This window comes from Phyllostomus discolor, chromosome 2, assembly GCF_004126475.2.
Source record: "Phyllostomus discolor isolate MPI-MPIP mPhyDis1 chromosome 2, mPhyDis1.pri.v3, whole genome shotgun sequence".
NCBI lineage: Eukaryota > Metazoa > Chordata > Mammalia > Chiroptera > Phyllostomidae > Phyllostomus > Phyllostomus discolor.
Genome location: NC_040904.2, coordinates 103,492,053 through 103,519,835, shown reverse-complemented (window position 1 = coordinate 103,519,835; position 27,783 = coordinate 103,492,053). Strand labels below are relative to the sequence as shown.

The following is a 27,783-nucleotide window of genomic DNA, read 5'->3' as shown; positions in this document are numbered from 1 at the left end:
ATGAGCTGCCTCACAAAAGGGGAGGCAGGCTCCTGTATAACAGCCAGAAAGCAAACTCCAGAGGAGCAGTGTTGCTTTTATATAGTCCTTCCCCAGAGAGAAAAGTCCAATCTTCACACATATCCAAGGTGGTGTCTGCCAATGGTCCTATTTTTTCTGCTTTCAGGCTGGAGACATCATCATTCATAGATCCAAGATCTTAAAGAGTCTCCAAAGACAGAAAAATAGCATCTATTCTTCTTAGTCCAACCTGGGCTTTTCCAGAGTGTACAGGCCAGTGTTCTTGCCACCCACCCATATACACACACACTCAGTACCCTTGGGTGTCCTGCTCGGTTCTCACCTCAGTGTAGGCCTGAGTCACCTGCTCATACAAAGACTGGTGGTGGTGGATTGCCAGCTCCAGGTCCTGCATCTCGGATGGCAGGCCACCTTCACTGCACATCTTGCACCAGGCGTCCACTCCCGACAGGAACTGGAAGGAAACGCCAGCTGGGTCAGTGTGGGGCATTGGGGGTGGGCAATGGACAAATTATGCAGAGACCTTGGGAAGAAGCATCATTGGGACCTCTGCAAGCCTTCAGAGGACACTGCAGAGGGTGGAAGTTTTTCTTTAATTGTACAAATATTAACTTCATGTAAGAAGTCAGACCCAGTACCTGTTTAAGAAGTGTGGTTTCCACAAACAAAGATGACTATTATGAAACTGCTGGGGGTGGGAGTCATCTGCATGTTCAACAGCTTATATCCACATATTGACTATAAAATACAGGTGTGCAAACAGCTCATTACATTACATGTATACATTAGAGCTGCTCATCCTGTGCACACTCACAGGTACATGTGGGGGCTACACGTAATGTAATGGAATGTTTCCATACAGGTACATTATAGTGTGTACATTGAGTTGTGAAGAGGAGCCAAGAACATATAAGACAGGCCCCTCAGGGAACTTGAGGAGACTTTCCCACAAGGAATGGAGATTCACCCTCAAGAAGACACCTACTGTTGGGCCAGTAGCCTCAGGGGTGGAAGAGGGGAAGGGCAGCTTAGGGGGCCAGACTGTACTGTGCCTATGGTGGCTGTGGCTCCTGGAATGTGACATATAGATATAGACCTTGACAGATACCAAATTATTTAAAAATGAAAATTAACAACTGTGGAAGACTATAGGTTTCTGCGCACAAGTGGTGAGCCAACTGAAATCACTCAGATTTATTAGGTGGAAACACACACCTTTAAAATGCAAATAATTTTTCACCCGACAGCCTGGAATGGTTTTTGTCTGTGCTTCTTCTCGCCTGCGTGCACAGCTCCATTGAATTAATTGCCTAGATACCCTTTTATCTCATTGCCTAGAACAGCCCACATGAGGACAATAAAGAGCTGCCTAAATAAACGCATTGAAAAAATAGTCTTGAATCCATTGTTGGGTGTGTTTTTTCCCCAGCTAAATAAAATCACAGTTATGAGTTTCCCTGAAGAAGTGGTAATATCTGAGGAAACCACATTAAAAATAGATACAAATAAAATTGCTCCTGATCCAAACTAAGTCAGGAAACATCAGCAAGCAGCTTGACTCCTCCAGCTATTCTCAGCCCTGGACTGCGTTTTCTGTACCCACACACAAGTGTACCGTAAACTTTACTAACATAAGAGATACATGGCACAGAATTTACACAGAATAATAACATACACTCTTTATTGTAATTCCATGTAGCCAACTGATTCTCACAGGATGCTTTCGTATGTGACATATTTGCATAGTTGTGACATGAAAGCTGATTGATAGTTTCACTTATGATTTTTTTCATGGAAATAATATTTATTTTTAATTTATTTAATTGATTATGCTATTACAGTTGTCCCATTCCCCCCCCCCTTTATTCCCATCCACCCTGCACATCACCTCCCACCCTCATTCCGCCCAACCCCTTAGTTCATGTCCATGGGTCGTACATGTAACTGCTTTGGCTTCTGTATTTCCTACACTATTCTTAACCTCCCCTGTCTATTTTCTACCTACCATTTATGCTACTTACTCCTTGTACCTAGTGCCCCATTCTCCCCCTCCCCCTTCCCCACTGATAACCCTCCATGTGATCTCCATTTCTGTGATTCTGTTCCTGGTCTAGTTGTTTGCTTAGTTTGTTTTTGTTTTTGTTTTAAGTTTGGTTGTTGGTAGTTGTGAGTTTGTTGCCATTTTACTATTCATATTTTTGGTCTTCTTTTTCTTAATAAGTCCCTTTAACATTTCATATAAAAGGGCTTGGTGATGATGAACTTCTTTAACTTGACTTTATCTGGAAAGCACTTTATCTGCCCTTCCATTCTAAATGATAGCTTTTCAAGGTAGAGTAATCTTGGATGTAGGTCCTTGCCTTTCATGACTTTGAATACTTCTTTCCAGTCCCTTCTTGCCTGTAAAGTTTCTTTTGAGAAATCAGCTGATAGTCTTATGAAAACTCTTTTGTAGGTAATTGTCTCCTTTTCTCTCGTGGCTTTTTAGATTCTCTCCCTGTTTTTCATCTTAGGTACTGTCATTATGATGTGCCTTGGTGTGTGCTTCCTTGGGTCCAACTTCTTTGGGACTCTCTGAGCTTCCTGGACTTCCTGGAAGTCTATTTCCTTTGCCAGATTAGGAAAAGTTTTCCTTCATTATTTTTTCAAATAAGTTTTCAATTTCTTGCTCTTCTTCTCCTTCTGGCATCCATATGATTCAGATGCTGGAATGTTTAAAGTTATCCTGGAGGTTCCTAAGCCTCTCCTCATTTTTTCTGAATTCTTCTTTCTTCATTCTTTTCTGGTTGAATGTTTATTTCTTCTTTCTGGTCCAAGCTGTTGGCTTGAGTCCTGGTTTCTTTCCCTTCACTGGTGGTTCCCTGTAGAGTTTCCTTTATTTCACTTTGCATAGCCTTCACTTTTTCCTCTATTTTGTGACCATACTCAACCAAACTGTGAGCATCCTGATTACCAGAGTTTTGAACTGTGCATCTGATAGGTTGGCTATCTCTTTGTCACTTGGTTGTATTTTTCCTGGAGCTTTCATCTGTTCTTTCATTTGGGCAATTTTTTTTTGTTGTTGTTTTGTCTGGGTGCACCTGTTACATAGTAAGTGGCAGAGCTTTAGGTATTCATCAGGGAAGGGCAACCCACCTCACTGTATTGTGGTACTGTATGTGGGGGAGGGCTCCAAGAGGGAAAAATGGCACTTGCCCAGCTCTCTGCCAGCTTTCAGTTACTTCCCCCACTACCCACAAGCAAATTAAGCCCTTATGGTGCTGATTCCTAGGTGGGTAATTTTGTGTACTTTCTAGGACCCTGTGGGTCTCTCCAATGAACTCTCCCTTGAGGCTGGGAGTTTCTCCCACTGCCATCTCAATCCCCACAGGTGTTTTCAATCAGAGGTTTTGAGGCTTTATTTCCCTGCACTGGAACCCCGGGCTGTGCAATCTGTCTTGCTCCCCAGTTGTTCCTCCTGGTTTTTCTGCACGCAAATGTGGGACTATCTGGTCTACCAGCTGCCACCTTGTCACAAGCCCTCTCTGCCTGGCTGCCTGTCTTTGCTCCTCCTACTAGTCTGGATGAATGTTTCTTCTTTAACTCCTTGGTCATTGGACTTCTATACAGTTTGATTTTCTGTCAGTTCTGGTTATTTTTTGTTTTTTAAATTTGTTGTTGTCCTTTTTTCGGTTGTGCAAAAAGGTACAGTATATCTACCTATACCTCCACCTTGGCCGGATGTCAGTTTCACTTACGTTGGTATAAGACAAAAGTGAAACTACCTCAAGACTTATGTCAGAACATTACTTGTTCATCCATGATGTGAGGGACTTCTGTGCAGAATGGAATAATAGTTTCTGAATATCAGAAGAATATTTCCTCAATTCTGTGTGCCATTCATAATGTAAGAGCTACAAACAAGACACATTTTTAAGTTCATCTGCACTATAAAATTTTTTCTCCTCCATTTTTTAAGACTTTAGACAATCAATAAAACAATAAATCCAGCCTTGGTTTGTATGGTGTACTTATTTCCATGGTGTGAAACTCCTACCTTGGTCTATTTCAAGCTCCCAATGTGACACCACCAAATGTGGAGTTAAGAAGAGATGACTGGTAGCACACATGCACAGTATTCCCACCACAGATACAAATTTCCAAATAGATATAAATAACGTCAACAACCTAGATAATGAAATGTGGCAAAATAAATGGGAAATAATGAGTTTTAAGTATTTATTGACTTGTCTTTAATATAATATAGTTAATGTAAATTTAGCTTAAGTAATGCTATATTTAATAACCAGTTCACAAAATTCCTGCAGTTTTAACTATTGGACCTCCATGATCTGGTTAGAGTGAGTTCTTCCAACACACCCCTGGGTCTTAGGCAGATCATTTATTTTCTCCAAGCTTCAGTGCTCGTCTCTGTAAAATGAGTTAGTGATGTCACTGGCCAGTACCAGTAAGTAAATGAGAACCAGTAATTGTTACTTCTAGCTACTGTGTTATTGTTACATCATCATCATCATCATCATCATCATTATTATCTATAGAAAATGCTTAATGTAATATTAGTTTTCCCCTGCTCTCAGTACTCTTATGATCAGTTCAGTTTCACCCCTTTTGTCTAAGCTCAGGGAACACAAACTAGGCAGGCAATCAACGCACACAAGTACACACAACAATAAACTATCCAGTGACATGTAAATAGACTCTGGGTTTCTTCTTATTTGGACGATAAACAAAGCCACCAATGTTTCTTTATGTACACAGGGGCCATGAAAGTGGGAGGCATGGGTTATTGTTGCAGCTACTCATCAGGGTCTTCAGTGTTTCAGAGAGAGGAGGAGCTCTCTACAAAGTGTATATCCTCCTACTCTTCCCACCAATAGCAACCTCTGCAGCTCCCTTGGCCTCACCTGCTCAGCCTTCTGGTGGAATACTGCAGACATGGCAAGGATGGTGCTACGTTCATCCAGGGCAGCTGCAAAGCTCTTCCACTCCTGGTCCAGCTGTGTGGAAATCTGCTTGATTTGCTGTGAGGCATAATGACCAGCCTCAGAGAGGCGAGAAGCCACGGACATGATGCGGTTGATGTTGACATAGGCATTCTGGAAAGCAAAGCAGAGTGAGTGCAGAGTGGGGCAGGCTGAAAAGGCATCCACTGAGCACTTTTGGGGTGGTAGGTATTTGGGAAAGCAAGCTACCCCAAATAATAATTATGAGACAGGATGGTATAGGCCACACTAGCATATCTGTTTTTGGCCCAAGGGAAGTCTTTGTATATGATAAAATTTCCACAGATAGCAGGTAAGATAAATGATGCTTTTCATTCCGGGGACCAGCATAGTTTTTGTGCCAACTACTAATGCACATAAATGCAGTCATTTTGTATGGAATACCTTAGTAAACCTCACTACCATCTTTGAGATCATGCCAATGGGGACAGTAGGGTACTTCTAAGAGTTACTTTCTTGCCCTGGTTGGTGTAGCTGAGTGGATTGAGCACAGGCCTGCGAACCAAAGGGTAGCTGTCAATTCCCAGTCAGGGCACATGGCTGGGCTGCAGGCCAGGTCCCCAGCAAGGGGTCTGTGAGAGGGAACCACACATTGATGTTTCTCTCCCTCTCTCTCCTTCCCTTCCCCTCTCTCTAAATAAACTCTTCTAAAAAAAGTTACTTTCTGAAAGTAATGGCTCAGACTAGGGCAAAAGCTGGAGGAGGCCAAAGCACCTTTCTTGCTCAGGAAAGAGCTGTGCCTAGGGCATTATTGCCATCTACAACAGGGGAGCAATGTACACCAAAGAGTGTAGAGGACACATGTTATGTGATAATTCTGCATCTTCCTAGCACCACAGAAAGACTTTGCTGCCCCCATGCCACTCCCTCTACCAGAAGAGCTGAGGCACTGGCCATCAGTCAGGGTTTAAATAAAGAGAACACCTGAAGCCACACTTTTCCATGCTAAAAATAAGATCAATGGGACTTTTTCTTATCTCCCTTTGACTTAGGACCAAATCCCCACCTCATCCCAAAAGGCATCTGTGGGGTTTTCCTGGCCCTGGTGACTCTTTTCATCCTGTGTCTTGTTCACACTCATTCCCATCACTGACTGCCAGTTAAAATTCATGACCACCATGGACACTGTTTCCTACTGGGCTAGCAGAAACCTCTCCAGGAAGGAACAAGACCAAAGAAAGTCCCCATGAACATAAAACTAGTGAGCATGGTTATTTTTAACAGCTACCTCCTATTAATTGTCTGAGGTGTCAAAACAATCAAGGAATATTGTGGCACTCACAGAAAGCTTCTCTGACTCTTAATGACTGTCTAAAGAAGGATGTGGGTGACAGGCAGCTTGTACAGGTTTGTTTTTTGTTACAAATCCTCTCAAATGATAATAAATATTCTTCAACAACTGCATTTTCTCTTGTTTCCATCAGCTGAGGAGTGGCTCATTAATACTGGGTAAATTTAATGAAGGTTCTTTATTCCTCTTTCTTTCTTCCCTCATGGTCCCCATTCATCTTAGCTTTCCCCTAAGCACTCCGTCCTAAACCTGAGCCAGGTGGTTAAGGTCTCTCTTCATTTAAAAGGTCTCTGTGGAACTTTAACAGGTTCAGTGAGATGCTTGAATACAAATCCATCTTGATGTCTAATGACCCCCATGCATAAGCTTTTTCTTTAGTCTGGCCTGGGATCTTTCTGACATAGTACACTTCCTTTAATAGACTAGAACATTAATGAGACTTATTATTTGAAATAGCGATCCTTCAGAGATTTGGGAACCATTATCAGCCCTGTTATCTGAGTTTGGACACAGATTCTACTTAAAATTAAACTGTATTTATAGAACTGACAGAAAAACCAACTCTGCACTTAGAGGGAAAGAAAAGGAAAAAAGGCATGTACTGATTTTAAAAGTTCTCTCTTCTAAGGGAATAATATGTATTTCCCCAAATTTCCTGCTTGTGTCTTTGTCTTAGTTTGGGGTCCCCCAAAGCAGACCCTGAGACAAGAATTTGGGGTAGATGGTGTATTTGAGTGTGATCCCAGGAAAAACAGCGAAGGAGTGAGGATTCAAAGAGGGCAGGGAGAAAAATGAATATGGGATGTGTGTTCATGAGTGGGCTGCTGCTTTGAGCAACTGGGAGCCATCCCTCCTGAAACTCTTTAAAGCACTGTGCAGAACACACTTTTGAGCTGTCCAACTGGCAGGTGAGATTTCTGGAGTATTTACGCACCAAGTGCCATTGCTAAATGTTGAAGGTCTAGACTCAATTAACTCCCTGGCATTTCCAACCTGACCTGAACACAGGCCAAGCACACTCTCCAGATCAGAGTGACCATGGGCAGAGAAATACAGGAAGCTGTCAGTATGTGGAGGAACTGTCTGCAGAGGACCCTCAGGGCAGGCAAAGTGGGTATGGGTGGGGCATGGACAGTGTCGGATACAGCTGTCCTTCCAAGCCGGGTTTGAATCTTGGAACTCTCCCCTTCACATGCATTTATCCAGATCTGTCTAGGGCTGTTGAGTTTTTCTGTCCTGGGAAAGACCTTCAGCCAAATGGGAAGCGAGAAAACCATTAAGAGAAGGGCACTAGCCCGTCTCCAGGACCCTCCATGTACATCTCGTGGACACCTGGCCCTCTGCCATTACTGCCTGTTTTCATTCTCCCCCACAGCGAACATAGTGAGGCATATTTCTCCTCACTTTCAGGAAGAAGTTTCCAGCTTATTAGGAATGTCTAACTGTGGTTGCCTTCTTGAGGCTGTTAACACCTTGTCACTCATTCAAATATTTATGGAGAGTGAGCCAGGCTCTGTGTTGGGAGCTGTAGGAGATCAAAGAGGAAGGAGACAGGATTCCTACCCTCAGGGGATCACAGCTGAGACTTAAGAAAAGTCCTCGAGTAAATGTAATTTAAAGCAAAATGAAGTAAGTGTTTTGACAGAGGCAGAGGCCGCTCTCTGTGGGGGTGCGGAGGGAAGGGTCTGAACCACTGGCCGGGACATTGGGCAGGGGCCTCCCACACAGGAGGTGGCGGTGAGGCTGGTGGTCCTCCAAGGCCCCGGAACCCTACAGCTTGTGATCACAAATGAGAGCTAAGAGCAAACAAACAAACAAAGGACCACAGCTTACATTTCATTCTAGAGACTAGCACAGCAAATGCCTTTTTTGTTTCCTTATCAGTGGGCAGGAAAATGTCTTACTGAGACTAACAAATGATTATGCTTCACAAAAGTAGTGGAGGCAGTATTCCTCATAACAGAGGGATAAATATGATGTTGACTCATGAATTTGCTAACTTTTTCCCCCTAAGGTCCTTTTCAGAATAGCAAAACACTGCCAGCAAGTGACATTACCCAAGTTCATCATCATCATCTCCATTTTCCTTCAGCCTAGAACCTGAGACAAGTGGGCAGATAGATTCTAAACTGCAGCCACAAACCAAATGAAAAAAGGAAGAGCAGAGAAGGTCTCAAATGACTTAAAAGGAAAGAACATGCTTAAAGAGCTGGGTTAAGAGGCTGGGTAAAAAAAGGTGCTTAGTCCTTAGGCACAAATGACATGTCATGGCCTTTGGTCAATCCATCCATGTGGTCTGTGTCACCGTTTATGCCTCCATTAAGGAGCATTTGGGGGCAACATCTGTCCTGGGGACGTAGCCAATGGTAATGGATATTCTGACTCTTCACAGCCTTCCCATTTCCTACCAGGTACCTCCTCCACCCCATCCCATGTGCCTGGCCCCGCCACTCTTGTCTGCCAGGTTTAATGCCCTTGTCCTGCAGAGCTGTCCATGAGTCGAGAGCACCAAAAACAGGAGTCAGGAGACATGAGTTCTTGTTCACCCTGGGCTCTCACTTAAGATGTCACTTGCTTCCTCTGTGCCTCAGTTTCCTCATCTGTAAAGTGAGGTAGTTTAGCTAAATGATCTCAGACATTACATTTCCGAGAAAGTAGTGTTACCTCCACATAACCCAGGCCTCTAGATCCATCTCTGTTTACAGAGGGCACCAGCTTGAATGTAGAGAAAATTTAGGAGGTCACGGTTTTCTTTTTTCTTCTCTTCAGTGCCAGGGGGGGAATGAGGACATAATATATTCCCCTCCCAAAACCCTCTTCTTTAGAGGAAGTGGGGTGTAAACTGAAGAAACAAGAGTAACTCAAAACTTTCAAGTGCCTATGTGCAATGGGAAGGTTTTATTTTTTTTAAGGATTTTATTTATTTATTTTTAGAGACAGTGGAAGGGAAGGAGAAAGAGAGAGAGAAACATCAATGTGTGGTTGCCTCTTGCACACCCCCTACTGGGGACCTGGCCCGCAACCTAGGCATGTACCCTGACTGGGAATTGAACCAGCAATCCTTTGGTTCGCAGTCCACAGCTCAATCCACTGAGCCACACCAGCCAGGGCTGAGGTTTTAAACAAAAGAGTAACATGATCTGACTCATGCTTTCAGGAGACCGCCCTGTGTGCTAAAGGGCTGGGGAGAGGAAGGGTGCACGGAGTGAGACCACGGAGAGGAGGGATGCATACCGCAGAGGGACACATAGCCCAGCCTCAGCTGTCTGTCGTGTGCCTTGGCTCCTCATCCTGGCTCTGCTCTCTGCCCTGTCACAGGAGGGCCACAGCTGCAGCTGAGTGATGACACAGACCTGCTGCTCCCCTCCCACTGTCCTCTTCAGCTCCTTCCCGTGAGCCAAGCTGCCTAGACTAACCTGGCCAAAAATTAATAATGTGGCTAATAATTCTGTCTTAGTATCATCTTAATCCCTCACTTTAAAACTGTTTTGTTAATTTACTTTTTTAAAAAATTATATTTTATTGTTTATCCTATTATAGTTGCTTTGTTAATTTAAGCCCCCACATATATGTAGTGTTATTATTATTATCATTATTCAAAGTATTGCATAGCCCAAGATATTAACACTACCCTGAAGAATGCAAGGTGCCCACAGCATTATCCGTGGCTTCATTCACCGGATCCTATTCCCTGCAAAGGTTCTCCTCCCAGCATTTTGGTCACAAATGGGAAAAATAATTAACCTCCAGCAAAATCTCACTAACTCAAAAAACCTCTACATTTACACCCTGCCCCTACTTTTGTTGCCTACAGAATGATCTGTTTTCTCATTTCATTCCTGCATTCATCTGTTAATGGGGGGTCACAGGGTGGAGGGCTCCTTCTCCTGAGGACTTGTCTCGTGTTGTGACAAACTGAAATCAGTGGAGCAGAGTCATTCTCCTGAAAGAACTTCTTGGCAGGATCTCGGTGCAAGTGTCCAGCCCTGCCAAAGGCTTCCACTTTGAGCTTGGCTCCTGGCTGCCCTGACTGGCTACAGAAACATGCAAAGGTGCTTATAGATAATAACTTTCAGCTAAAAAACCCAGATAACTTTTTTCTTTAAATGAAGTTTTTATGTGGTGTACTTTGAAAGAGATACTGGTTTTTCTAGAAATAATCATTTGAAGCATTTTGGTAACCCTAAGCTCTATGTCAGGGCCTGACTGTAAGAACAGATCATTTCTGAATATGTATATTATTTGAATCCCATTCATTTCACTCCTATAAACAGAGGTGACTTTTGTATTCCTGAGGTCATACGTTCACACTCTGAATCAGAAACTCTCTCCTGTGGGTTACATGAGACACAAAGTATCCAGTCCACTGCCTGGCATATAACCAATAACTCAAAGAATGTCAGATCTTTTCCCTCATCCAGTTCCAGTAGGTCGGTGTTAACTCTCCAAATTAAATGCAAGCCAACTCAAAGTATTAGTTAAAAGCATAACAAAAGAGAAACATATCAGCTACTCCAACTAGAGGCAAATATTCTAACAAGAGTCTAAAGTACTATTGTATTTCATAGCGAGCTCACCACAACGTGCCCTGCTATTCCTGAGAAATTTTCCTCCAGCCGGTGAAGCTGCCCTGGCTGCCTGTCAGGCCACTGCTCAGCACAACACAGCCCCTCTGGTGGCAGCTGCCCTTCCCCTACAATTCGAGGGTCTAGGGCACTGAATGGTCCAACAGAGAACTCAGAATCAGCCCCTGATTTGCTCTGTGAGCCATGCCCTTCCAACACAGTGTCCTTCCATAACTTAAATTGGAAAAATACAACTCTTTGTCTCTTGGGATAGCCTTCTTAAGGCATCTCCGCTCCCTTGGCATGTGTTAGCCATGCCCAAAGCACTCAAAAGTGGGGATGTCTTGTCCTCATACAAGAGAATAGATCCTTTTCCTTGTTACTGACCATTTTGCGAAGGGCGGCAGAAGTCCCCTCACCAGGCTGGGCGTGGGGCCCTTCATTTTGTCGTCCAGGGGCTGTTTCTCATACTCACCTCCAGAGAGGCAGAGGGGAGTCAGTGGAGAGCCGTCTCACCTCTGGGGGGAATGAGTCCTGGGCATGGGGTTCTCCATCCCACCCCAGTTAATGGGCTGTGGCTTTTAAATCATTGTTATGAAAACGGAAGCTGTAATCCATCAGATGGTCCAAGAGGTGAGGCACAGCAACCCCGTAGCGGTCACACCCCTGACAGGGGTTCAGTCCTCTAGATGAGCTCTGGACACCTGGGCTCCCCCAGTCCAAAAGTCCAGGGACAGGGGCCAGGCAACAACCGCCAGAAGCCAAAGTACTCAGCAAAACTCATTCGGGTCAAATAAAAACCAAATGCTAAATCAAAATATGAAGGACAAAATACATATAAAAATAGTATGTCCTCAGCTGAAAAAGTCATGCATACCAAGGACGTACACACAGGTACTTTCAGTTACTGACTGCTTATTTTGTATCAGACATACATGGTAATGGGAGCTTTTTTAGAATCTTTTTCTCATCTCAATTCTCCATATATAGAGAAAAAATTTTTAAATAATATATATATTTAAAGATAATTTCTTAAAATTATAAAGACTAGGTACATAATAGTTTATCCCACAGGCTTTTTCATTCCCCTGAAGCATCAAAATACCTAATGCCCATGGGTGACGGAGCTAACAGGGAAGTTATGTTTAACCTCTGGCTTCCATTAGACTCCTTTTCATTGAGATGCAAAAGCTGTTTACAGTTTTTGTTTTTTGTTTCCTCTGCAAATAATGCTAGGGGTTGTGAAAATGCATTTAATTTTAATGCACTTAGTATTTTTAATACTTTTAGTTTAAAAATTATTTCAATGTATATTTAATTTTAGTGATTTGGTCAGGTTGCATTCCTTGAAAGCTGTTATTACTCAGATTTCTCCATCTCTTTTTATTTTGGTAGAACTTTTTTTTAAAAGTAAAGTACAATTTACATACCAGTGCAATAGGCAAGTTTTAGTGAGCAAATACTGCTTTTATAAGAAAAGAAATATAAACACAGTATTTAAAATTTTTTAGAAGTTCATGTAGCAATCTCATTTTAACTTCAGAAAAAAAAAAAGCCCAGACATTTCTTGAGTCCACCTAGCAGGTACTTAAAAATGTGTTAAGTCAGTCAAGAGGTGTATTCAAAGACTCAAAGAGATGCAAATCGGGACTAGACCCAGGCCTCTTGATTCCTAGTCTCTACGACCGTTCTGCTTATAGCTACCTTTTCTCATGCCTTGGAACTCGCATTCACTGAAGTTTTTGTTTTGTCGCACTCAAAGAAAGTCATAAGGAGAAGTATTTGAAGATTTTCCCACACTGCTTTCAGTGGCTTTGTAAGTAGTGTTCAACATCAGTAAGAAAATGAAAAGGCTGTGCCAAGGCAATGGAAAAAGCTGAACCTCACTTCCTTTCTCCAGATTAATGGTGCCATATGTATTGCTCACATCTTTGCTGGTACCAAACTCACTTTGGGTACTGAAGCTGTTAAACCATCAGCTTATGATTAATTAGTTTAACATGTTTAACATTACAATGTAAACCTGCTGATCCCACCTCGAAACATATGGACACTGGGATAGTAACATCTGGAATAAGAACTGTCCATGCTTAAAACTCTTCTGCCAATAGCTGAGATGTGATGAACTTTAAATGAAAACTCCAACTTCTGCCTCCTACAAGCCACAGGGTGCCCTCTAGGGGGCCAAATGGGGCAGCTGATGGATGACTATCTGGTCAAATCTGGCCAAACGGTAGGTTACAGCATGTGGAAGCCATCTGTCACTGTTGGGTGGAGAGAGGAAGGGAGCTGGAGCAGCCCCGGTGCTCAGCAAAGATAACGCTGGCCCATTAATCCCTCTGTCCCTTTCACCTGGCTTGCTGCAGCAATGTTTTCTCAAACAATTGCTTTACAAACCATTAAGCAGCCGTGAAAATATGTGCCTGGCCATATGTCTGAGGGCCAAGGAAACCCAGAAGCAGATTTAAGTTTTAAAAAAAGCCAGCCGCTCCTTGTCTTTTTTCTGTTTTGAGTGAAACTTCCTTGGAGGGGGTGAGTATCTTTGTATGAGTTATCACTGCAGGATTGATATGATAGGGTGGGGTGGGGGCAGCTGAAATCAGATTCAGGGGTACCAATGGACAGAGTGGCTGGGAACAATGCAGCTCTTCTGGGTTATGAAGTAGTCATTTCAGGCTGCCTTTATGGTTGAAATCAAAAGCTGTAAGACTTGAAGAAAATGCATTCACCAGTATTTTATTCCCTTGGCTTTTTCTCTTATAGGACCCGATTATTTAGAGCTTGTTCTGTGGCATCAGTACAACCTGGGAGCTGGTTAGAAATGCAGAATCTCAGGCCCCCTCCCAACATCCTGAATGTGAAGCTGCATTTTAACAAGATTGTCCCAAGTGATACATATGTACATTGAAGTTTGAGAAGCTCTGTAGATGGGAACTCTGAGGAGCTTTCCCTGGACAAGGAGAACTATTTCTTCTAGCACTCTCAACCCTGACAATAATAATAGCCGAACATTTGCCAAGTGTTAAACCATGCCAAATGCTGTGCCTAAAATGCACAGTCACATCTTATCCTTACAACATCCCTGGCACAGGCACAACCATTATTCCCACTTACAGATGTGGTAGTGAGGCTCTGAAAAGCCGAGAGAACTTGCCTATGACCACACAGCCAGGAAGGAACTAGAGCCACAGTCAGTTCCTTGTGCCCATGCCCTTTCCCGCCTTGCTGTTTTACTTTGCCATAAATGTAAAAGCAGCTGGGCTAGCCAAGGATATCCCTCAAGGGATAAGAGAGACAATGAAAAGTTTCTCCCCCAAATTTAAAAACTCATGTCCAAGAGAAACAGGGCCCTTGGAGAGAGAATTTGATACAAATTTCTACATCTCTGAGGCCTCCCCACTGGGGCTCTTGATTTGCCCTTGGAATTCCCAGAACAGCTCGGCTCCAGAGTGGGCAGGAACCTGGCAAGTGGCTTCTCTGTCTTCTCCCTCCTTGGAGCAATAATCCCCATCTGTAAACCCAAGGCCAGCCACCCTGGGGAACAAAAAGGTCCCCGCCTCCACAGAACCACAGGAAAGCTAAGGATTAAGGTAACACTTTGCCCCTTAAATCGATAACTTGCCTTATTGCTAGAGTCTTAAATCTTTATCCTATTTGTTTATTCAGCTATTCATTCAACAATGTAAGGCTCTGTGCAACTTCCCTAACAAGAGAGACCAAATATGTACATTCATGGAGCTTACATTTAGTAGAGAAGTAAGAATAAATTAATATTATGTTTTTTATGTCGGTGCTATATAAAATACAGCTGGGTTAGAGATAAATCACGATAGGGCAGGGAAAGCGCTACTGAAGACAGAGAAGCCAGGTTAGGCTGGCCCCTGAAATCAGGGATGACACACCTGAGCTTAGCCCTGAGTGAAGTGAGAGTGAACACTCTCACCTCAGGTAGGAAGAGGTTCCAGGCAGTGGGAACAGCAAGGGCGAAGACCATGGGGCAGAAATGACATGGAGTGTTCGAAGAACAGCAAGAAGCCCATGGTGACTGGAGTGGATGAGTAGGTGGTAGAGGTTGAGATTTGAGAGGTAACTGAGGTCCAGACCATGCAGAGCCTCATAAACCATGATAAGGGACCTCAGCTTTTATCCTGAGAATAGGAAGGCATTAAAGCACTCTGAGTGTAGAGTGACATGATATGATGTATTTTACTTTTGGCAGGATCATGCAGGCTGTTGTGTTGCAAATGGACTATAAGGAAACAAAGGTGAAAGCAAGCAGACCAGGTAGGGCCTACTACCATAGTACAGGCAGGAGCTGATGGCACTTGGACCAGGGTGGTGGCGGTGGAGGTGGTAACAAGTGGCCAGGTTCTGTAGATATTTTGAGGGTAAAACCAAAAGGACTTGCTGATGAAAATCCTTTAGTTCTTTCATATTGCTGGGACTCTAGCTATGTCGTGAACTCTGACCCCTACTTTAAAGTGCTGCTCCCTTCCCATCCACCTACCTAGTAATCCTGGCGTCCCAGTTCTCTAATGTCCTGATTTGGAAAGGTCTCGCCTGTCTGTCCTCAATCAGCCTCTGTGCCTCATCTGGTACTCCTGCTGGCTACCACCCAGAACCCAGATGGCATATGCAATGCTGCTGCTTATTATTATCAATACTTCATATTGGTGTTGTGCTTTAGGGTTTAAGTCTTTTCATGTACATTATCTCATCTGACACGCTAGGTTTCATAGACCATTTCATGCCTTTCATTTGGCTCCAGGAGACCTCAAAGAAGAGGCATGAGTCAGCTTTGGCTGAATTTCAGACAAATTAACTCCTTGGTGGCTGCAGATGGCAGAGAGCAGACACTGGCTGTATGTGAGTATATAAAAGTGTGTGGGTAAACTGAGCTACAAGGATCAGAAGATACACATCCAAAGGGCACAGTCAACAACCTGAGGGCAAGGAACATGCTAACAGAAGGCCCCAGAAAGCAGTGGTTTGAAGCCAGGAGAGAGGTACCAGGGCTGGGGGCAGAGAACTAGGAGTAAGGGAGAAGAGGCAGGGAATCTGGGGCTAGGGAATGGGGGCAATGCATGATCAAGGGAGGAGACTGAACCTCCTCACTCAGGAGAGGAGTGCCAGCCATGAGTCAGAATACTGAGTGGTAAGTCAAGTGCTGCTGGTCAGCTCAGAGAAGCCTTTCAGAAGGGAACCCAGCCAGGTGACTGGGCAGCAGGCAAGAGAAGCCAGCATTTTGTACCAGACTGATGCTGAAAAAGCCTCTGCCTACACCAAGGAGCTTTCCTATGTTTCTTGTTGGAATAGGAGCCAATCCCCAAAACATAGCTAACCAGAGACCCATGTGTAAAAGTTAATGAGCCACCTAGAGAGGCTGGGGTGGAGAACAACGAATAGGGAGTAAACTCAGATACTCTTTCTCCCTGGATACTCCTGACCTTGAAGGGAAGTCCTCACTGCCATTTTCACAGGCTAATTATCCAGTGGCTTTAGAGCTTGACCCTAGGGCAATTGTCCCTTGGCTTATCTTCTTTGCCCTGGACCAGTGATTCTGTCTGGTTCTCAACCTCGTAAGGATCTCCTGGGCTCCACCCCAGCACAGTAAAATCACAGTCCCAAGCAGTGGGGCCCACATGTGGCACTTTTTCAAAGTTCCGCAGGTGATTCTAGTGGGTAGCCAGGGTAGAGAGCTGCTGCCTCAGACATGTGCACAAGCTCCAGCAGGCTAGTTCAAAGCACACTGTTCTCCCTTGAGGACAAGTTTAATGCTGACAGTGCTGCCAAGAACAAGGATCATAAATGGATCCTGAGCAGATCAGAAAATAAAATCTAATCCTCCCACTGAGTTGGAAGAAAAGGAGATTCCACCCATAAGGCTATTTGTGGAGACACACACACTGCATCCTGTTCGACTTGCTTACCAAGAACACGCCTGGCTGATGGTACATGCAGTATTATACAAGTGCAGGTTTCCCCAGAAGGTCTGCCTTAGGAATCCCAGTGATAACAGCAAACACTGGATCCCATTCATTCTTGTCAGAGAGGACACACATTAGAGGTTTTACTTCCCTTTTAAGGATTAGAAACTCAGAAACAAAGATGCTCAAAGTCATGGAACTTGAAAGATCATCTAGTCCGACAGTTCCTTCCCACAGGACTTCAATGTGCGTCACCTGGGGACTGCTCTCATTCATTGTCTTGTTCAGCTTCTGCTAGAATCACATCCGATGGTGTTCCCTCAGGAATGGAGGCCCTGCCCACCAGTTCTGCATCCTTGCTGCCCAAACTCTGCTCCAGGTTGGGGATGGACACTGTGGCATGTGTAATATCCTTGCTCATTCAACAAGCATTTATTAGAAATCTACTAGGTGCAGGCAATCGTTATAGGTCCTGGTGATGCAGGCGTGAATGAAACAAAGCTCTGCCCTTAGGAGCTTACATCCTAGTGGGCTAAATTCTCTCTGCATTGGGTACATGAATTTGAGGATGGCTAGACGGCAAGGATCTTGAAGACAGCTTTGTGTCTTATGAATCTTGCTGTTCAGCAAAGGGCACAGAGGATACAGGCAGCAGAGGTTTGCTGAATACATCAATGAGTGAATGCTGAGTGGTGCACCCGGTCCTCCCGCCCCAGCCTCGCTACCACCACCAGGGCTGGTGTCTGTGTTCTGTCACAGTCAGTCCCTTAACCATTAAGGAGGTGGTATCTTCAATCTAGTGGAATCCACTTAAAAACATTCCCTCTCTAGCTGTCTTTTTCTTCATATTTTTAAGTTTTATTGAGATGTAATTCACATACCATACAATTTACCCATTTAAAGTACACAACTCAACAGTTTTTAGTATAATAGTGTTTAGCATACACACATGCACAGCCAACACCACAGTCAATTTTAGAATATTTTCCTCATTCCAAAAAGAAACCCAGTCCCCTTTTGCTTTTGTCCTCCTATCTTCCATCCATCCCAACCCTAAGCAATAACTAATCTAATTTTTGTCTGTATAGGTTTGCCTATTCTGGACATTTATATAAGTGAAATCATGTAAATACGTGGTCTTTGGTGACTGGATTTTTTTCACTTAGTAAAATGCTTTCAAGGTTCATCCATGTTATAGCATGTATCAGTATTTCATTTCTCTCTATAGCCAAATAGTATGCCATTACATGGATACACCACATTTTGTTTATCCATTCATCAGCAGATATACATTTAGGTTATTTCTACATTTTAGTTATTATGAATATTGTTGCCATAAACATTTGTGTACAATATGTGGATACTTTGTATAGACACATTTTTTCATTTTTCTTGGGCATATACCAAAGAGTTGAATCACTGGGTCACAGGGTAACTCAATGTTTAACTGATAGCAGAAATATCAGACTATTCCAAGGTAGCCACTCCATAGTATGCTCCCTCAAGCAGTGCATGAGGGTTCCAATTCCTCAGCATCCTCATCAGCATGTATTATTACCTGGCATTTTTATTGTAGCTATTCTAATGGATGTCAAATAGTGTCACACTGTGGTTTCAATGTGCATTTCCCTGATGATTAACATCTTTTCATGCACTTTCAAGCATCTTTTCATTCATTTATTGACCATTGTTTATCTTTTTTGGAGAGCTTATTCAGATCCTTTATCCACTTTTAAATTGGATTGTCTTTTGTTATTGAGTTGTAAGAACTCTTTATATATTCTAGATCCAAGTCTCTTATTAGATAATTTGTAAATATTTGCTTCCATTCTGTGGGTTGTCTTCCTCCCACATTTTTTATTATATCTTCTAAAGCACAAAAGTTTTTAACTTTGATGAAGTTAAATTTATCTGTTTTTAATTTAGTGTGATATAAGGGTCCAACTTCATTCTTTTATATGTGGCTATCCAGTTGTCTCAGCACCATATATTATAAAGACTAGTCTTTCTGTATGTAATGGTCTTAGTACCCTTGTGAAAATAGATACCCTTGTGAAAACAGATCAGTTGACAATAGATACATAGGTTTATTTATGGACAATCAATTCTATTCCAGTGATCTATATGTCTGTACTTGTGCCAGTATCATACTGTCTTGATTATTATTGCTTTGTGGTAAGTTTTGAAACCAGGAAATATGAGTCTTTCAACTTTGCTCTTTTTAAAGATTGCTTTGTCTATTCTGGGTCCCTCAATATTTCATACAAATTTTAAAATCAGGTTGTAAACTTCTACAAAGAAGCCAACTGGGATTCTGACAGAGATATGTTAAATTTGTAGATCAGTTTGGAGAGTACTGCCATCTTAACAATATTAAGTCTTCTAATCCATGAATATGAAAAGCTTTCCCCTGTACTTAGGTCTTTAATTTCTTTCAGCAATGTTTTATAGTTTTCAGAGTATAAGCTTTATACTTAATTTGTTAAATTTGTCCAAATTTTTTTACTCTTTTTAATGCTATTGTAAATGGAAGATTTTTTTTCAATTTCACTTTTGTATTATGCATTGAAACTCTGTAGAAATACAAATTTTTTTGAATACTGATTGTTTATTCTACAACCTGGCTGAATTCATTTACTAGTTCTAATAAAATTTTAGTAGATGTCTTAGGATTTTCATGTGTGAAGTCATGCCATTTGAGAACAGAGATAGTTTTACTTCTTCCTTCATAATCTAGCTACCTTTTCTTTTTCCTGGGTAATTGCCCTGGCTAGGCCCTCCAATATTGATTAGGCATGGCAAGAGCAAACATCCTTGTCTTGTTCCTGATTTTAGGGGGTAAATATCCAATCTTTCACCATTAAATATGATGTTAGCTATGGGTTTTTCATAGATGATCTTTATCCAGTTGAAGAAGTTCTCTTTTATTCTTAGTTTTCTGAGTGTTTTAATTGTGAAAGGGTGTTGGGATTTTTTCAAATACTTTTCCTGGGTTTACTGAGATAATCATGTACTTTTCTGTTGCTTTTGTTTTTTCATTTTATTGATGTTAAACCAACCTGACAAAACTGGGATAACTCCCAAATGGTCACAGTACATAATTTTTCTATATGTTGCTAGATTCAATTTGCTAGTATTTTGCTGGGAATGTTTGCATTCATACTCATAAATGATGCTGTTTGTTTGGTTTTGTTATTAAGGTAACACTGACCTCATAAAATTAGTCCCAACTCATAGTGTTTCCTCCTCTTCTATTTTTTTGAAAATGTTTCTGAGGAATTAGTACTAATTCTTCTTTAAATGTTTGATAGAATTCAGGGGTGAAGTCATCTGGCCCTGGTCTTTTGTCCATTTCATCTGTTACATAATTTATTATCATATAATTGTTTGTAGTATTATTTCATAAACCTTTTTAATTTCTGTAAGTCTGATTATAATGTCACCTGTTGTATTGATATCCTGGTTCTAGTAATTTTTTTCTTAGTCATCCTAGCTAAAGGTTTGTAAGTTTTGTCGATCTTTTCAAAGAACCAGCTTTGGGTTTCATTAATTTTGTGTATTGTTTTTCTTTTCTCTAATTCATTAATTTATACTCTAATCTGTATCATTTCCTTTTTTCTACTTGCTTTAGGTTCAGTTTACACTTCTATTTCCAATGCCTTTCAATTGGAAGGTTACCTAATTAATCTGAGATGGCTTTTCTTTTACAGTACAAGTATTTGGTTTAGTCTTCTATCTCTTTGTTCAAGTCTTCTGATTTCTTGTTCTGCTTAGTTGTTCTATCCATTATTAAAACTGGGGTGTTCAAGTCTTTCTTTTTTATTATTGTTGAATTATATTTCTCCAATTCTCTCAGTTTTTGCTTCATGTATTTTGGTGTTCTGTTTTTAGGTACATATATGTTTATAATAGGCATTTAGGCCTGATAAATTAATACTTTCATCATAATAAAATATCCTTCCTTTTCTCCAGTGATAATTTTTGTTGTAAAGTCTTTTATAAGTGTGCCTACTCTGGATTTCCTGTGCTTGCTGTTTGCATTATACATATTTTTCTATCCTCTTATTTTCAATCTATTATAATTTTTGGATCTAAATTATTTCTCCTATAGATAGTATATGATTGGATCTTACCCTTCCATCCAGTCTAAAAACCTGTACCTTTGACTAGATGATTGCTTAATCCTTTCACATTTAATTTTATTATTGATGATGGTCAAATTTATACCAGCCATTTAAATTTCTTCTGTATGGACTTCTAGCCAAGATGGAGGCATAGGTAGACACACTTTGCTTCTTCATACAACCAAAGAAGGATAACAACCAATTGAAAAACAAAAAATTACCAGAACTGCCAGAAAGTTGAACTGTATGGAAGTCTGGCAACCAAGAAATTAAAGAAGACACACTCATCCACACTGGTAGGAAGGGCAGAGATGGGCAGCTGGGGCAGAGAGGACACGTGGCAAGATGACGACTGGTGGACCAGGTGGTCCCACAATAGCATGCAGATAAATCATGAAAAGCAACTAGAAAGCAAGACAGAACACATGACTCAGGAGAAACAGAGCCTCAAAACCTCTGACTGTAAAAACCTGTGGGGGTTGCAGCAGCAGGAGAAACTCTCAGTCTCACGGGACAGCCCATTGGAGGGGACCCACAGGGTCCTAGAATGTACACAAACCCACCCACCCAGGAATCAGCACCAGAAGGGCCTAATGTGCTTCTGGGTAGCAGGGGAAGTGACTGAAAGCAGGAGAGAGCCAGGCAAGCAGCACTGTTCCTTCTTGGACCCCTCCCCCACATACAGCCCAGCAATGTGGGTTGCCCTACCCTGGCAAATACCTAAAGCTCTGCCCTTACTATGTAACAGGTGTGCCAAGACAAAGAAATATGGCCCAAGTGATAAAACAGATCAAAACTCCAGAAAAAGAACTAAGTGAAGAGGAGATAGCCAGCCTATCAGATGCAGAGTTCAAAACAACATAATCAGGACGCTCACAGAATTGAGTATGTTTGAAAAAAAAAAAGGAAGAAGTGAAATAAAGAAAAATATACAGGGAACCAACAGTGAAGGAAAGGAAACCAGGACTCAAATCAATGATTTGGAATGGAAGGAAGAAATAAATATTCACTGGAGCAGAAAGAAGAAATGAAAATTCAAAAAAATGATCAGAGGCGTAGGAATATCTCAGGCAATTTTAAACATTTCAACATCCAAATCATATGGGTGCCAGAAGGAGAAGAGGAAGAACAAGAAACTGAAAACTTATTTGAAAAAATAATGAAGGAAAACTTTTCCTAATCTGGGGAAGGAAATAGACTTCCAGCGAGTCCAGGAAGCTCAGAGAGTCCCAAAGAAGTTGGACCCAAGGAAGCACACACCAAGGCACATCATAATTACATTACCTAAGATTAAGAATAGGAGAGAATCTTAAAAGCAGCAAGAGAAAAGAAGACAGTTACCCATAAAGGAGTTCCCATAAGACTATCAGCTGATTTCTCAAAAGAAATCTTACAGGCAAGAAGGGGCTGGAGAGAAGTCTTCAAAGTCATGAAAGGCAAGGACCTACATCTAAGATTCCTCTCACCAGCAAAGCTATCATTTGGAATGGAAGGGCAGATAAAGTGCTTCCCAGATAGGGTCAAGGTCAAGGAATTCATCATCACCGAGTCTTTATTATATGAAATGTTAAAGGGACTTATCTAAGAAAAAGAAGAAGATCAAAAATATGAACAGTGAGATGACAACAAACTCATAACTATTAACAACTGAATCTAAAAAAAACAATACCAAAAAACAAACTAAGCAAACAGCTAGAACAGGAATAGAGCCACAGAAATGGAGATCACATGGAGGGTTATCAGTTGGAGAGGGGAGGGAGGAGAAAGGAGGAAAAGGTACAGGGAATAATAAGCATAAATGGTAGGTACAAAATAGACAGGAAGAGGTTAAGAATAGTATAGGAAATGGAGAGGCCAAAGAACTTACATGTATGACCCATGGACATGAACTAAGAGGTGGTGGGGGGGAGGAACTTGTTGGAAGGGGGTGTGTAGGATGGAGGGGAATAAAGGGGAGAAGAAAATGGGGCAACTGTTATAGCATAATCAATAAAATATACTTCAAAATATTTTTTCCTGTATGTTACACGTCTTTTTTTATACTTCTATTCCTCCTATATTGCTTTCTTTTTCATTAAGTATTTTATAATATAGCATTTTAATATTTTTACTGCATTTTTACATTATATTTTTTAGTTATTTTCTTAGCTGTAGCTCTAGGGCTTACTCTGAACATCTGAACAGAATCAATTTCAGATGGATACTAACAATTCCAGTGAGATATAAGAATTTTACTCCTATACAGGATTCCTTCCCCCTACTCTTTGTGACATTGTTATTATATATTACATTGTTATTATATGTTATAAACTTAACATTAGATCATTATAATTATTGCTTTTGATAATTTTATGTCTCTTAAAGAAGCTGAGAGAAGAAAGCAAAGAAAATATGTTTACAGCCTTTCTTATATTGCCCTTGTGTATCATTTCTGGATCTTTCATTTGTTCCTGTGGACTTAAGTTACCATACAGAGTAATTTCCTTAGTTCAATATAGCTTTGCTCTCATTCACCTCTTTTGTGGTGTTACTAAAAAATGTATTATATTTCTATATGTTAGAGGCCTAACGGGGTATTTTATACAATGAATTTTTAAATTTGGTAATAGAAGAAAAAAGAAATATGCATTAATGTTGCCTTTTATAGTTAAATAATTAATTTATTGGTGTTCTTTGTCTTTTTGTATAAATTCAAATTACTGTCTGGGGTCACTTGCTTTTACCGTAAAGAAGTTCCTTTATTATTTCTTATAAGTGTGTCTGCTAGGAACAAGTTTTCAGATTATTTTTATTATCTGGGAATATCTTTCTTTCACTTTATCTTTGAAAGAAGCTTTCATGTATTACAGGAGTCTTGGTTGACAGTTTTTTTCCTATGAGCAATATGAATATAGTATCCCACTTATTTCTGGGCTCCCCTGTTTCTGATGAGAAATCAGCCATTAATCTTATGACATTAATCTGGGATTCCTTGTGACAAATCTCTTTCTGCTTTCAAAATTTCCTCCTTGTCTTTGGCTTTCAGTATTTTTACTATGATGTGTCTGTTTATGGATCGCTTTGAATTTTTCCTACCTGAAGTTCCTTGAGTTCCCAGCTGTGCTAACTAATGTACATATTATTTCTTTTAATATTTTTTCTGTTCCTTTCTCTTTCTTCTCCTCTGGTACTCTTACTATACCTATGATAATACCTTTAATGTGACCCGTATTTTTCTGAGGTTCTGTTCATTTTTGCCATTACGTTTTCTCTCTGTTCTTCAGATTGAGTAATTTCTATTGATCTATTTTAAAGCTGGCTAATTCTTTCTTCTGCCAGTTCAAATCTACTATTGAGCTCTGTTACTGAATTTTTCATTTCAGTGATTGCATTTTCCCTTTTGGTTCTTTTTATAAGTTCTATGTTTTTTACTGATATTTGCTGTTTGATAAAATATGGTTATCATACCTTCCTTTACTACTTCAATCATGAATTCCTTTAATTTTGTTTAAAAAAACATTTATAATGGCTACTTTGCCATCTTTGTTAAATCTGGCATATAGTGGCTCTCACAGAAAGTTTCTGTTGCCTGCTTTTTCCAGTGTATGCTTTTTATGTTTTTTTTCCTGGTTATACTTTTGTTTCTTTGAGTGTCTTAAAATTTTTGTTGTAAAGTGAACATGTTAAATGCTATATTGTAGCAACTCTGGTTACTGGTCCTCCTACTTCTAGGGCTTGTTATTTTCTTGCTTGTTTGTTTAGTAACTTGGCTGGACTGTTTTAGCGAACTCCATTTCCACCTCAACCCTTACAGCAGGAACCTCTCATGCTGCTCCTCCGGGGATGCAGTCTTAGGTATGGCACGGTTACCCGGGGATGAAGTGGTCTTGGCTGTGCTCTTTTTAACTTTCTCTTTTCCTGACCACGTCCAGCTGTTAAATTCCATGAATTACTGTTTTCAACACTGTCCTGGTACATAAATTCCTCCACTCTTATCCATTCAAATCTGGGCTCCTTTGAAGGGATAGTTTCTGAGGTCAGTGCTTGAGATTTGTTCTGGTCCTAGGAGGTCTTGTTCCCCAGTTCTCTCTGGAAAACTAGCATGCCTACCATTTACCCTATATGTCCAATGACTCAACCAATCTCCTCCCAGCTGCCTTTCACCAGAGCCTCCCTAAGGGCATTTTTGAGAGCACCGTTGGTTTGAACTTCTTCACTCTCTGTTGGAAATGAAGTCAGTGGCTTTGGAAGAAAATCTGGCACTCTCTGTACTACAGTTTGTTTCTATCCCCAGGCAAAAATCTCTGAGCCAGGGCTCTGGAGCTGCCATTAGGGCAAATGGTGTGCTTTCCTGCATGACATCGCCACTTTAAGAGCTGAACGCTCAGTGGTGGTGGATGAGTAGCCTCAGGTCTTCTTGACTTGCCTCTCCCAGCATGGCTATCCATTACAAGTTGGGGCAAGGGCAATCGGGGCCCTGCAGTCCTCAGTAGTGTTGCACCTATGGCAGAGCCTCTGTTCCATAAGCAGGGGCTAGGCAGAAGGAGTTCCCAGCTTTTGGCAACACTCAACCAGAACTTAGCTGTAGAAACAGATAGTTGAGGACAGAATAAGAAATGCCCCATCTGGGAGCTCGGGGAGAAAGGGAGCCCTGTGTCCTTGGCTGTGACACTCTAGAGTGAAGTTTTCATGTTACTGAGCTGGAATGGTATAGGAGGGGAGATTGGATCCTGGTTCAAACAGTACAGACTCATTGTTCTTATTGAGGTTTAGTAGATTTTTTTGAATAACTGTTCCTTCATTGCTGTATACACTTAAAACCATTTCCAGAGACTTTAAATGCTTTTAGTCCTAGCCAAGAGGCTCAGTTAGTTGGAGCATCATCTTGTACACCCAAAGGTTCAAATCCTGGTCAGGACACATACCTAGGTTTCGAGTTTGATCCTTGGTTGGGGTGTGTACGGGAGACAACTGATTGCTGTTTCTCTCTCACATTGATGTTTCTCTCTCTCTCTCTCCCCACACACATCTTGCTCTCTCACTAAAGTCAATAAACATATCCTTGGGTGAGGATTTAAAATAATAATAATGAAAAAGTAATTTTCACCAGTTTCACTGGCAAACAGGTCTATGGAACTCCTTATGCTGTCATGCTCGAAGTACACTGTCTTTCATAACTTGAGATGCTTTATTTTAGTAAGTAACTATTTTATATGTATAGATATCCACAGAACAACAGCTCTCTAACCTTAATGTAGTTATAATTTACCTGATGAAGTTGTTCAAAATTTAGGTTCCTAAGGCCCAATTTCCCAGAAATAATAATTTTCTAGGACTTGGGTGGAAGCCAAAAGGAAATCTGAGTCTTTAGCAAGCTCACTGCATGATTCTTTGAAGAAATATACTAAAAAGGCTAACACATACTAGATAAGATTGATGTCCTCTTTTTTAAATGTTTTTTTTTTTGTTTATAATAGGGCTTTGCAACTATGGCAGGGTCAAATAGTGGCCATTTAAACATCACAATAGCGTGTGTGTGTGTGTTTACACACCAAAATTTAGAGATAATGTCATAATAGGAAATACTGCCTATGGGGGGTGGGGAAGTACTTCAGAATCACGGTTTAGGGCTACCTTTGACAACTGAATCTAAAACAACAGAGGACTCCAGAGCAAGGCTTCTCAGACTGGGGTCAGGAAACCTGCCTCAAAATCTTTATTTCTCTTGCTCCAGATCCGACTTTTCCTTGGTGCTACCATTTGTAACCATCCCTCAGAACAAAGAAAGAGCACCACTGGCTTTGCTGCAATTGGTCTGATTTGCAGTCCATCAGGTGGCAATATGTGCCTTTGGTAACAAAATTAATAGGATTAAAGCAGTTCCCAAACATGCCACAGCAGAAAGGATTCCTTCTGCCTAACTGTACATGGTTATCAGCAATGTGAATCCTCATTGTTGTAATAATAGAAAATGAATATTATTTCATATTTTAAAATTCTGGACAGAAACCATTAGCAGTTAATTTTCCACAAAGAACTGGCTAATTAGAATTGTAAATAAGGCTGTGCTAGGTTTTTATGTTCTCCTGTGCCTTTATCATAAAGAACAAGAACTGAATAGCTAAACGGTTGTTCTGTTGCATATTACACCCCGACCCTACTCCCACCTGCCCACACTCCCATCAGAGAAGACGCCCACACTAAGGAGAAGAAGAACTTGTGACAAAGGTTTCCACAACAGGAGGCTTAATTTAAAAAGAGGAGAACGCCAGGGAATTCAAGGAACCTGCCTTTCTGAGGCACTATAGGAAGCCAGACAATGTTTTCCTACTGAGTTTAGTAGGTGGGTTATTATTTATTTATTTATTTATTACAGATCAAAAGAATAGGATTCCCCAGTGGGAACTGCAAAAAAAAAATATGTTAGACAAAAAGCCAAACATGACCAATTTTAACCTTTTCCTTTTGGAGATGCTCAGATACCACACTCAGTAGGGTATCGCTCCTACCCTCCCAGCATGGTAGTAATTTATAGCCTTTATTGGTATCAAATTCAGAAATTTAGGAAATTTCTGATTTTTTTCTCCAAGATTTAATGATATGCTATTATTTCTCAGTAATGGTCACCTTAGCTGGAATTGGGTCTTTAACCTGTATATAATACTAGACACATGAAAACAAATCTTTGAAAACAGGTAAATTATAAATTTACTCTTTTAATTTACAAAAATATATACCCAGAGCTTCTTTAAATTATAAGTTCTTTGATATATTATATAGTTAACTTATAGGTCATAAATTACTATCAATGAATGAACAATGAGCAAATTGGCACTGATAATTGATTGAAAAATACACCCAACCTCCCCTCAC

The 27,783-nt window shown here is 41.0% G+C and overlaps 1 protein-coding gene across 11 annotated transcripts in view; it reads right to left on the bottom strand.

The window, feature by feature from the left end:
* The window catches only part of KALRN (kalirin RhoGEF kinase), a 701,923-nt gene that overhangs the window by 375,107 nt on the left and 299,033 nt on the right, over nucleotides 1-27,783 (bottom strand). For all 11 annotated transcript variants that reach the window (XM_036018207.1, XM_036018206.1, XM_028504792.2 and 8 more), the window contains exons 7-8: nucleotides 4,926-5,117; nucleotides 344-475 (exon numbers count right to left, since the gene is read on the bottom strand). In XM_036018207.1, coding sequence (XP_035874100.1) covers nucleotides 344-475; nucleotides 4,926-5,117 — 324 coding nt within the window. The remainder of the gene's footprint in view (nucleotides 1-343; nucleotides 476-4,925; nucleotides 5,118-27,783) is intronic.